Source organism: Hippocampus guttulatus, chromosome 23 (assembly GCF_054856545.1).
Source record: "Hippocampus guttulatus isolate MCC_2025c chromosome 23, RoL_Hgut_1.0, whole genome shotgun sequence".
Taxonomy (NCBI): domain Eukaryota; kingdom Metazoa; phylum Chordata; class Actinopteri; order Syngnathiformes; family Syngnathidae; genus Hippocampus; species Hippocampus guttulatus.
The window spans coordinates 3,765,928-3,778,337 of record NC_141283.1 but is presented as its reverse complement, the minus strand read 5'-3'; the positions used below and the strand labels follow the sequence as shown (position 1 = coordinate 3,778,337).

General features: G+C 44.5%; 2 protein-coding genes across 3 annotated transcripts in view; both read left to right on the top strand.

The window, feature by feature from the left end:
* Positions 1-862: 862 nt before the first annotated feature.
* On the top strand, positions 863-7,848 carry LOC147185769 (N-acetylglucosamine transporter UNC93A-like). Its single transcript, XM_086104342.1, has 9 exons — positions 863-1,057; positions 2,130-2,221; positions 3,260-3,441; positions 3,560-3,789; positions 4,538-4,663; positions 5,203-5,414; positions 5,843-5,978; positions 6,081-6,212; positions 6,811-7,848. Exons 1-9 carry the CDS (start codon positions 1,009-1,011, stop codon positions 7,089-7,091), a joined length of 1,440 nt encoding a protein of 479 aa, XP_085960468.1. The 5' UTR covers positions 863-1,008; the 3' UTR covers positions 7,092-7,848.
* Positions 7,849-8,849: 1,001 nt separating this feature from the next.
* Positions 8,850-12,410, top strand: part of LOC147185768 (coiled-coil domain-containing protein 85C-B-like) — a 43,262-nt gene continuing 39,701 nt past the window's right edge. For both annotated transcript variants that reach the window (XM_086104338.1, XM_086104337.1), the window contains exon 1: positions 8,850-10,056. In XM_086104338.1, coding sequence (XP_085960464.1) covers positions 9,309-10,056 — 748 coding nt within the window. In that variant the 5' untranslated portion in view covers positions 8,850-9,308. The remainder of the gene's footprint in view (positions 10,057-12,410) is intronic.

Here is a 12,410-nt window from a genome sequence, read left to right as displayed (position 1 = left end):
CACACACACAGTATTAAAATGCAATAATATCTTGTCAAAAATCAGTTTATAAAACCAAAACTGCAGTATACAGTACAGGTGTATGAACAAAATACAGTATAACAAGACTAGTAACAAAATGCAAAAATACGGTCCAAATACTGTTTATAATATAACACCAATACAATATACTGTACTTAACTACAGTATAATGTATTTTAATGTTGATTTTTTTTCCATCTTGGGGGGGCGGATCTGTCTATTTTGAGTTGTGTTGGCTTCATTCTTTGCTGAATATCCTTCAAATGAGACCAGGGAGCTTTTCTTGTCACTCTCTCACTTGACCTCCCCTCCCCACACATGACAGCATTGCTCAGCTGATGTCATGCAACGAACTTTTGAAACCTGGCACGGGACTCTTCCAAGTCCTCTGTACCCATTTACACACGCTGTGGTGCGAGCCTTCACTCGAATTAGCGGTCCAGTTAGATTTTTCGCATGACAGTAGTTCAACCATTCCAGGACACGTTCATTTACTCCACTGTACTTCGTCCGTCGAGCCACAAACAATTTTCTGTGAGCGGGTAAATTGCCAGAATCGTACAAAGCAAGAATCGATTTCTTGTTTTTCAAAGTCTCGTAGATTTATCTCTAGCCGACGCCCAAGTGTCTCTTGAATGTTTTTTACTTTGTATCCCGCTTTGCTTAATCTGATGCATTTCACTCTCTCTTCCACAGGACGCAAATGTATCCACCCATCCATCTACTTTCTGATCCGCTTGATCCTTACAAGGGTGGTGAGGGGGTGGGGTGGGGGGTGCTGGAGCCGATCCCAGTTGTCTACGGGCAGGAGGCGGGGGACACCCTGAACCGGTTACCGGCCAACCACGGGGCACACAAAGACGAGCAACCGTCCGCGCTCACACTCGGACCTTGCGAGTGTTCCATTAACCTGCCATGCATGTTTTTTGAATGTGGTAGGAAACCGGATTGCCCGGAGAAAACCCACGCAGGCACGGGGAGACGAACATGCCAACTCCACACAGGGAGGCGGAATCGAACCCGACACCTCTGTACGGTGAGTTCCACCACTCGCCCACCAGACCGCGACTTAAATGTAAATGAATAACATGAAATGTTTTTGCAATTATAGTCAAACTCATGCCATTAAAGAATCAATTACATGTCGCCGTTTTGGATCAGATGCTAGAAAATAACGCAGCGGAAACAGTTATTCCGTAGTATCGAGCGAGAACCGCTTGAGTTTGCGCAACTGCCGTCTTCCTTATGGCTTCCGGGTCCAGGAAACTTCTGTTGTAAGGAATCGATCGTCAATGCAATATAGTTGTAGAAAATGTCATGCCTACGTTTTTATTTAATTTTTTTCCCCGAGTAAAGGAATTTCAGTCTCTCTCTCTCTCTCTCTGTATGTATGTGTGTATATATATATATATATATATATATATATCAATTTTCTAATCCGCTTATACTCAGGCATGTTTTTGGAATGTCGGGGGAAACTGGAGTACCCCGGATCGCCAACATGGCGGATGAACAAATGCAGATGATGTGAAAACTCTCTTGGGAGTGATTTCCCACCACACCCAATATATGTGTGTGAGTGTCATCCACCATGAGAAGAGTGAATTCCTGATACCGGTAATGATAAAACAGTCATCACAAACTTTGTGATGTATCGTATTGTCTAATATAGATATGAGGAAGGAGCCGGCTTTGTGTGTGTGTGTGTGTGTGTGTGTGTGTGTGTGTGTGTGGGTGTGGGTGTATGACATAACACAAAAGTGTAAAGCTTGTCTTCATCACAAACTTTTTAATGGATCATACTGTAAAATATTGATATGAGGCCCAAAGATAAGTATGGGTGTGTGTGTGTGTGTGTGTGTGTTTGTGTGTTTGTGTGTGTTTGTGCGCGTGCGGGTGTGCACATGAGTGTACTTTGGTCTTGCTCATAAAAGAGTATTTATCTGAGAGGTTCGTCCATTGAGCGCAGCGGTCAAGTTTCTCCAAGGCGTCACCGCCACAAGCAAATCAGTCTTATGTTTGTCAGTTGTTATTATTATCATTATTCAGATTGACAATTTGTTTTTTTTCTATTTGTTTTTTCTCTGGTTCGGGCATCGCAAGAGCAGCCATGATTAGCCGCAACTTCAAGAACGTGCTGGTGGTGTCGCTGGGTTTTCTGTCTCTCTTCACAGCGTACGGCGGACTCCAAAGCCTGCAGGTTCAATACAAACTTGTTCTGATTTTTTTTTTTTTTTTTGTGGACCTGTTCACATTCATATTCTTTAAAATTCAAAACGATGAGTGAGTTCGGGGAATTGTATGAACCTGTTTTTTTTTAAAGTGTTTTGCCTAAATGGACAAAAGCAAAATAGATCATCTCCAATTATTCACCGTTTTTCTCTCATTAAATCTTGATTTTTTTTTAATGACTATTTTTACTATGCGGTAAATTTAGTTTTGATCTCTTTCACTTCAATCAGATTTTTTTTTTTCAAGCGTAGTACTTAAGCACATATGACTCGGTTTCCTATTATTTTAATTTCAATGATTTAAAATAATGGTCTTCAAGCCACGGGACGAGAAAACAAATGATCGATGTTTCTTTTGTGCTTCGTTTTTATCTGGCTGTATTTTCGCAGTAACGATCAATATGAAAATGTTGATCAAATTATGCATGAGGTGTCTGCTGCTTACCTGACTGTAAGCACGCCTCAAAAGACCCCTTATGAGGAAAAAAAAAAAATATGGACCTTGGTTTCCCTTGTCCGGATGCGGGTCACCCCCCCACACACACACTCCTACACCCATGTGGTGAAGACCACCTATGGGAGGGGCCAAAGGGGTCGGGTGCAAAATGATCTGGAAGAAGTAACTGGGGACTGGGCTTCTCTGCTAAAGCCGTTGCCCCCGCGACCAAACCACGGATAACCAGTTGAAAATTGATTAATGGACCAAAAAAAATATGCTATTTAATCATTCTTTTACTTTGAATCACCTTGGTATTTTTATTGTATTACTTTGTTACCATTACATAATCCTGTCAACTTTTACGAGTCATGACTAAACTAATGATTTGGTTGAGTCAGACGTACTGCCCGCCAAATGTTTCCAACAATTTCCCTTGAAAGTCTACTCCCAAATCAAGGGTGGGGTAACGTTTGTGGTCAAGGGGCACATTTGATTTTTAAAACACACACACACGCACGCACACACACACACACACACACACGTTTATGTATGGTGCTTCCCTTTTCAGAGCAGCCTAAATGCAGAGGAGGGCATGGGAGTGGCGTCTCTGAGTGTCATCTACGCGTCCATCATTCTCTCGTCCATGTTCCTGCCTCCCCTCATGATCAAAAACCTGGGCTGCAAGTGGACCATCGTGGCCGGCATGGCCTGCTACGTCTCCTACTCCTTCGGGAACCTCTACCCGGGATGGTAAGAACCTTAATGTACGCAGTAATTATGGTTGTTCATGTTCTCCGCTGGTTTTATCCCAAATAGAACATTCTCTAGGAAGGACTCTTTTCCTCAGTTCGACATGTCCATTTCTCAGGTACACGCTCATTCCAACCTCTGTGATTCTGGGTTTGGGAGGCTCCCCTCTGTGGTCGGCTAAATGCACATACCTGACCATCTCCGGCAACACGCAGGCGGCCAAGGAGTCCAAGAAGGCTCCGGATGTCATCAACCAGTATTTTGGCATCTTCTTCTTCATCTTTCAGTCGTCCGCCGTGTGGGGCAACCTCATGTCCTCGCTCATCTTTGGACAGGACACCAACATAAGTAACAATCGCCTAAACTGCGCCTACTCGGAGCACATTGATGCAAACGAACTAACTTGTCGTCCCCGTGGGACTTAAATCCCAATTATGATGAAAAAAAATGTGACCAAAATTCAGTTAAAATGTATTGATGAAGAAAATGCAAATACATATAAAGTACTAATTGGACAAATATAAAATGGGGGGGAAAAAACACAAACATGTGAAGTGGCAATATTTTTCAAAGGAAATGTAAAACTAGTCAATAAAATGTAAAAAATAGGAAGCAAAAATGTCAAATAAAAGATACATTTGAAGAAAGTTGAAATGCAAGAAATATACAGTATGTATAATTATTCAAAAACAAAAATTGTAAAAATTAAATACATACAAAATATTAAGGAAGAATGGCTAAATTATCAACAACATAAAAACCATTAAGTAAAGCAAAAAAAAAAAAAAAAGTACAACAAAATATTCATGGATACACCCAAAACATTAAGAATGTAAATTTTGGGAAGTAAATAAGACTCAATTTTGCAAGAATGCAAACCATCCAAATAATCTATATGAAAACAAGTCAAATTGAAACAGTTCTTCCATAAAAATATAGAACTTGTGTAAAAGTGAATTAAAAAATAAGAATTGAAAAGAAATATGTAAACGCATTAGTAAAATCAAAGAAACACATTGAATCAAACTGGAAAAATGACAACAAATTCCACCATGTTGATGTCGCTAACATGCCACGTGACGTCATGTGTTGCCAGCGGTCATTTCCGACCAGCAGCTGCAGACGTGCGGGGCCGGAGACTGCGGCCTGACGATCACCTCCAACAGCACCACAAGCAGGCCGGCACAGGAACTGGTGTGGACCCTGGTCGGATGCTACATTGGTAATATCAACGATTTTGGACCACGTGTCGTACGTAGCTACGTAGCTAATAAGATGATTACGAACGACGCGTATGCGGACGGAAAAGTTCTTTGTTGTTGGGTTTTTTTTTTGTTTTTTTTTTTGATAGAAAGCAAAAATACCCCCCCCCCCCACATTTATCGACATTTCAAACCGTAGCATTCGGAATCGATTAGAGTTTTTCCAGATGTGTTTTCCGGTTCTTCAACAAGAACAAACAACGTCATGTTTCTTATCCGATCAGAAAAATAAAGATGTTTTTCTCTTTTTTTAACAACAAAAATACTTTCAACAATATCTTTGTTGTGTTGAAAAAAGCAGTGGACGTCGTCCCCCCCCGCTCCCCCATTCGGAAAAATCGTACAATTCTGAATCGGAAGAAAGTAGAAACATCGTCACAGCTTTCAGGAAGAAAATCTGATTCTGTCCCGAAGACCACTTTAGCGGTCAACATGCTCGTAAAAGATACGTCAAATGTTAAGACGGGCGACTAGCGTGTTTGTTCTACTTCCTGGACAGGCGTTGGTTTGCTGGCCATGCTGATCGTGGGCGTGTTCCTGGACAACATCGACCACGAGCGGACCAGCCGTTTCCGTGGCAACCGCGAGCCCTTCTGCCACACCTTCCTGGCCACCTTCCGTCTTCTGAAGGACTGGAGGTTGCTCACCCTCATCCCGCTCACCATGTACAGCGGCTTTGAGCAGAGCTTCCTGTCTGGAGAGTACACCAAGGTGAGGTGTACGTCATAGATTTTTTTTTTAAAAAGTCTTCGGATGATCATTTCACGTCAGTGGAGTTTCACATTGTAAGCGTTTACCGTTCTGCCGCTATCTTGTTGCATCTCGGTGCCGATCAACTACGTTGAAGTGAGTTGAGGAGCTTCGTTTCAACCAAACTAAAGCTTTGACGGCACCTTGTGGCAAGTAAAGGCAAAACCTTTTGGGGGCGGGGCATCAATCGCTCTGGGATTTTCAGTTTGTGCCAGGACTTTTTTTTTTTTTTTTAGTCGCATTGTTATCCTCTGACGTTGGAAAAAATAAAACTCATTTTGACAAAGTGAGAAAAAGAAAGTTCAAAGTACAGATACCTCAAAAGTCTACTTATGTTTGGACTTTGCTGCCAACGAGTGAGAGTGAAGTGAGTGTTGTGTTGTTTTCAGAACTACGTGACGTGCGCGCTGGGTATTCACTACGTGGGCTTCGTGATGATGTGTTTCGGGGCATCCAATTCCCTTTGCTCCTTCCTCTTTGGGCGATTGGCACGCTACACTGGCAGAGGGGCGCTATTCTTACTAGGTACAAAGTCCCCCACCCGCCGCCTCTCTCTTACTTGTTAGTTTATATTCACAATTCGGCAACAACATTTGACGTTTGTGCCGTTTATTTTTGTGTTTTTAGCGGCCTTGGCGAACTTCTCGTGCATTATCGCACTGTTGTACTGGAGGCCTCATCCTGACCAGTTGGGCGTGTTCTTTGTGTTTCCCGCTTTGTGGGGAATGGCCGACGCCATCTGGCAGACGCAGACGAACGGTCAGGAGACACAACAAAAATATTGTTTTAGATACAGTAAACCCCCCTCCATTGAGTTACCCCGAAAAATGAGTTGCGAAACGATTAAAAAAAAAAAAATAGCTGGAAAAATAGCTGCGTTGTGAAACTGGAATTCTCAATGGAGGTGGGTTGACTGTATTTATTATATTTGTAGTATTTGTTGTCGTCGTTGTGATATCAATTCAACAAATACAGTCAAACCTCGGTTTTCGAACGTCTCTGTTATCAACCAAATCGGATTTCGACCAGAAAATTCGAGATTTTTACGCTTCAGATTACTACCGAAAACCGGTTTTCGACCAAACTGAGCAAACCCGAATACGCCACTTGACTCCACTAGGCTTCCTTCCACGAGGCAGTGAAGCGTTCATTGTGATGTGTTGTGATTTACGCAAATCTGACAGGTTTTTTTTGTTGTTATTTCTGCATAGTCCCTAATCATGGGCTAATAAAATAGTTTCGGATTTCGAACAAATCGCTTTTCAAACAGCCTTCTGGAACGGATTATGGTCGAAAACGGAGGTATGACTGTACTTTGTATTTTATTTATTTGTTTTTGTCATTGTTGTTGTGGCAGCTTTGTACGGCATCTTGTTTCCCGCCGAGAAGGAGGCCGCCTTCGCCAACTACCGCATGTGGGAGTCTTTGGGCTTCGTGATTGCGTTCGCGTACAGCACCTTCCTGTGTCTGGAGTACAAACTGTACATCCTGCTGGCCGTGCTACTGCTGACCATGGTCACCTACCCGGTGGTAGAGTATCACGAGTACAAGAATCCCACGAAAGCCGAGGACGGCGGAGATGACAAAGAAGCCATCGCCATGGACGACAGCAAAGTTTACTGCCAGACTCAACTCTGAACGAACGAACAACGAATGTAAGGTGCTGCCATCATCCCAACACTCGCCGAACTCTAGAATAGAAGAACAAACTGCTCACATGGTCCAAGATGGGAAGATGCTTGGCTGAAGAAGTCAACAGTTCTCTTAAAAATAGATTTTTTTTTCTCTGCACAATCAGAATGTTATTCTGCGAATTTGTTCAGATCAATTCTGATTTTATTACCAAAATCAAGTCGATTTTTTATTCTGAATATAAAGGCAGTACAATTGCAGTGAAAAAAATATATTTTTTTGTAAAACTGAATACCACTTTATTCTTATTTATATATCCTAAACAGTTTCCCTTATCCTGATCTGCTCTCCATATTCTCTCTCATGCTGCAGTCTGACAGTGTGTTATTTGGCAACACAAGCCATTTTATGAAACCCTAAATGATGGTTGGTTTGGACTTTCTGCCTCCCAAAAATGTCCTACAATGGATCAAATGTGTGTGTGTGTGTGTGTGTGTGTGTGTGTGTGTGTTTAATTGAACTATCACAAGCGTCATCTGAACGAATTTAATCTTATACTTTTGTAAAGTGAAAACTGCATCATAAATCCATTTTAAATTATTGTATTACATACAGACCCCTGTTATGGAATACATAAACTTATTCATAATCAAGCAATAGAGCGTCGTCACGGTGAAGTCAACTCTTAAAAATCCTTTGCTGTCCTCTTGTGGACATATACTGCACTACACTTCAAGAGGTGGCGTTCATTCATTCATTCATTCATTTTCCCGAACCGCTTCATCCTCACTAGGGTGGGGGGGGGGGTATGCTGGAGCCTATCCCAGCCGTTTTCGGGCAGTAGGCAGGGGACACCCTGAATCGGTCGCCAGCCAATCGCAGGGCACACAGGGACAATTTAGAGTGTCCAATCGGCGGCGTTCAGTATTTAAAAAAAAATAGAGTAGCGTTTAGCTTGGTCTACTACACAGGTGTCAAAATCCGGTCCTGCAGGGCCGCTGTCCTGCATGTTTTCCAAGTCTCCCTGTTGCAAGACACCTGATTCAAATGATCAGATCATCAGCAAGCTCTGCGGAAGCCTGACATTGAACCTGTTCATTTACCACTAGTAGACTCTCCTACAACAATATAGGTGAGCCCGAAATGCATTCCAAAATTAATATTAAACATTGTATCTGTGTCTCTGGAAACTGTGTGATGTGGGTTCCCTGAATAATGAGCACTAACTGACATTTAAAATGTTTGCTTGTAATTCATGTTTCAAGTGTCTTTTATTATGTGGCAAAATTGTTTTAAAGTTGCATATTCGTTTAATCCAGTCTTGTGGATACCGTTTAAGAGACACCGCGAACCACCACATAAATTGCTCTGACAGCCCCTGTCAGAGATAAAATCTCACGAGATCACTTAACTTTTCTACCCGCGTCCCCTCCCGCCTTAATAAATAATTTGCATGGTTGTGTACAAGTGAATTTGAGCCATTAACTTTGTGCATTTCGTTGGTTGTCGCTTCAAAAAATCAATTTGCCCACGTTGTTTTAATATTTACCCACCACATCCAACATGGCTGACGTGTTGACGTCTCACAGCCACGGAACAAGACGCACAAGAAGGCAACGTTGTGACCGCGATGTACTTCAAATCTCGCGACACTCGGCCTCGCTCCCTGTCTACCTGCGCCTCAGCTCCCGCCCCCTGTCCAACCTCCCTCCCTCCCCTCTGGTCTTGATTGGCCGCGTTCAAAGTCCAATGTTTGGGCGAGGACGGAGGAAGGAGGGGGGCCTACAATCACCACCGCTAATTCCAACCGCTCCTATGAGGCTTCAATCCCGCTAAAGAGGCTTACCAGCCCGGTTGCAGGAGGGCATTCAGCGGCGCGAACGCAAAGTAGGACTCTTGTTTCCGGCTATTCGGCTGTAATATTCGAGCAAAACCAACCTGGCTCTTCACCTCTCGTTCCGGTGTCTCGCTTGTTGCGCTCCGCGTTTCGTTTCGCTTTGGTTCAAGGGTGATGCCCGGCGTGGGCTCGATGACACCGCTCGGGTCGTAACCACTCGATGAGTGTCAGCGACGGAATGTGTGCGTGATTTCACCGTTTCCCGTCTTTTCTCATTACTTTGGACATTTTGCTACCTCTACGATGTGTTTTAACACCATCCCTCAATTGAGGCTTGGTTGAACGTTCTCCCCTCCTTCGAAGTAATTTTCCAGACACATCGAGACATGGCCAAGAACCAGTCTGAGACGGCGGGCGACGACCTGGGCCAGTTGACCGACGACGAGCTCCTTCGCGGAGGTAAGGAGGAACTCCTCCGCCTGCTGCGCCGCGTCGACGGCGAGAAGATGAACCTGATGATCGAGCACGGCAACCTGATGAAGGACATCAACCGGCGGCTCCAGGTCCACCTCCACGAGATCCGCAGCCTGAAGGAGGTCAACCAGAAGCTCCAGGACGACAACCAGGAGCTCCGCGAACTCTGCTGCTTCCTAGACGATGACCGGCAGAAGGGCAAGAAGCTGTCCCGGGAATGGCAGCGCTTCGGTCGCTTCACGGCCAGCGCCATGTGGAAGGAGGTCGGCGCCTACATGCTGAAACTCAAAGAGCTGGAGGCCAACCAGGAGACGGTTCTGCGGGAGAACACCGAGCTCAAGGAGATCATCCTCATGCTGGATGAGGAGAGGAACGGTGCGGGCTCTAGGAGCTCCATAGACAGTCAGTCCAGCCTAAGCAACCTCAACGGGGGCACCGGCATCATCCGGGACGTTGGGGACGGGAGCAGCACCTCCAGCGCTGGAAGCGCCGGGAGTCCGGACCACCACCACCACCACCACAATCACAACCATAACCACCAGCACAACCACGTGAACAAGACTGTCCCGGAGGCCTCCAAGTTGGGCCAACCCATGCGGAGGTCCATGGACGACATGTCGGTGCCGCACCATCACAGGAGCATCCCCAATGGACTCAATGGTGAGTGGATAAATACACAAATGTTTTCATGTACATGTTTGCCAGGCTAAAAGTGCTTATAAATCCATAGTTCTCCAATTGGGTGCTTGGGGTCTGCTAGTTGGTTTCTGCCATTTTCCATACCACTTATTAGCGTCGCTGGTGTGCTGGAGCCTATTCTCGTTTATTTTATTTTATTTTTAGGTGTGAACACACAACTTTGTTGATGTCTATTTAGTAAACAGCCCTTCTCAAACTGGGGTCTTCAGGGGCTGTTGCCTTGTGGTCCTTAACACTAGATTATTATTATTCTGCGCGATATTTTAGGAAAAAAAAAAAAAAAAGAGTGGACACCTAAACAAAAGTTGACTGGTGCCGGTAAGAGAGAGCACATAACTCCCACTCTGGCATGAGATCCAATTAATTGTTTTCAAATCATTAAATGGCATCGCCCCACCTTACCTCTCAGAGCTCCTCCGCCCCAATGTGCCCGCCTGCTGGTTCAGGTTTGCGGACCAGACATTATTAGAGCCACCGAGAATTAAGTGGAGGCCCAGAGGGAAATCGAGCTTTTTCCGTTACTGGTCCCTCTCTTTGGAATGACTTCCCACTTGTTAATGTTCATGTTTGCAAGGCTTGAAGCGCCGTTAATATAGTGAGTCTCAACTGGGGGTCCCCATGAGGATCCACAAGTCCACTTGGGGGTCTCAGATATGATGAGCAATAACTTTTTATGTTGCACGAGTTTTGAAAGTGCGAATTGGGGACATGTTGCACTAATAAAAGCAACATTAGTAAACCACTAACACCTCCGCTTTGGGATAATTAAGTTTTGATTTGATTGTGATCCTCCATGAGTACCCAATACCCATCCCTGATTTCGATACTCGCTCATTCCCAATTTTAAATTACGAGACCATAAAATGTTTCTTCAAGGTCTGTATTATGATACTCTCCCGCGATTTAAAAAAAAAAAAAAACCCCACAACCTCTTCATGCGTAGCTCGCATGTGTGCGACGATGGCGGCGCCATATGCTGATCAAAATTGCTTTTAAAGGATTATGGTGGTGGTTGGCGGGAGGCTACTTTGATTAACCCCACCACCAAATCTTGATTGGGGGAGATTAAATCGGCATCCTGAAATGGGAATTGTCGCTGAAGGTAGCAACAAATAGGGGAAAAAAAAAAAAAAGCATGCAAGCTTGCATCAGGGAAACCTTAATCCCCATAGACACGCACGCACATGCACACGCATATTTTTAACACCGTTTAGCTGTCTTTACGTAACATCAGTATTATATACCCCCCCCCCCCCCCCCCCCCCCCCCTTCGCCCCTAAGCTGCTGTATGGCTCACAGTGCTGTACATCGCATGAAGTGTGAATTGCTTTGTGTGGATCGGCTGTATTTGCACCTCCAGCCGTGTCACCGATTTTTATTTATTTTTTATTTTTTGCCACTGAGAAGGCAACTAAACTAAACTCCGCCCCCCCCCCCCCCCCCAAAAAAAGTCATTGTCAAAGATCAGTTACAATATATGCCTGCGAGTGTTATGTGCTTCTCCTTCTGTGTTAAAGTAGCAGTTGTTTGAAGGTTGTTACTGTCACGTCGATGCAAATAATCTATATTACTGGAATACATTGCCGCCCAGTGGCTAAGTCGCAATGCGAACGGTGAACCGTGATGTGGTGGTGGGGGGGGGGGACTCTATGAACTTTAATTAATAACTTATATTGGTAGAGGACAGTGAGAAAGAAAGATACCCCAGCCTCATTGTAGGTTGGTGGATTTTGGGTCGGGTGAGTCATTGGAAGTGTGTGTGTGTGTGTGGGGGGGGGGGGGGGTTCTTGCCTGGGAAACCTTAAAGGGGGGCTGGGTTGTCTCAAAAGAAGTTTCAGGGAGGAGGTCGGGGGGTGAGGGGGGCTGCTGTCCACGTAATTGAATTTCTGTCGAGACCCCATCCCAACCCATTCTTGAGCCGTCCGGCTTGTGTGTTTTTATTGCACACCGTGTGTGTGTGCGTGCGTGCGTGTGGTTCAGGCATCTGTTGTGAGATGACAAAAAGAGCAGAACTTTGTCGGTTATATTCTTCAAATTACAGCCACTGAGTCCCCCGCCCCATTCTTGAGTTGGATTGTGACATCTTTTGTGTCTTTATGTTTTTATCCAATCTCAACTTAATTACCCTCGCGAAAGGATGAATTAGTTATTGATTATTGTTCTGAATGTTTTTATTGACCGGTTTGAACTTGTTTCCACTGGTTCTTGACTTTGTTTGGAGCATTCAAAACACCTGAGACCGGACAGTAGTTGTTCTTAGTTTTCCGTCTTGGTGGAGTCACGGTTCACCCGCCTGACGCACAAGCCAGGTTGAA

Excerpts from the sequence above, each read along its gene's own strand:
- LOC147185769 (XM_086104342.1), top strand. The coding sequence starts at position 1,009 with ATGCCAACTCCACACAGGGAGGCGGAATCGAACCCGACACCTCTGTAC. Across the intron at positions 2,222-3,259 it reads GCGGACTCCAAAGCCTGCAG|AGCAGCCTAAATGCAGAGGA; the intron begins GTTCAATACAAA and ends TTCCCTTTTCAG. Across the intron at positions 5,979-6,080 it reads AGGGGCGCTATTCTTACTAG|CGGCCTTGGCGAACTTCTCG; the intron begins GTACAAAGTCCC and ends TTGTGTTTTTAG.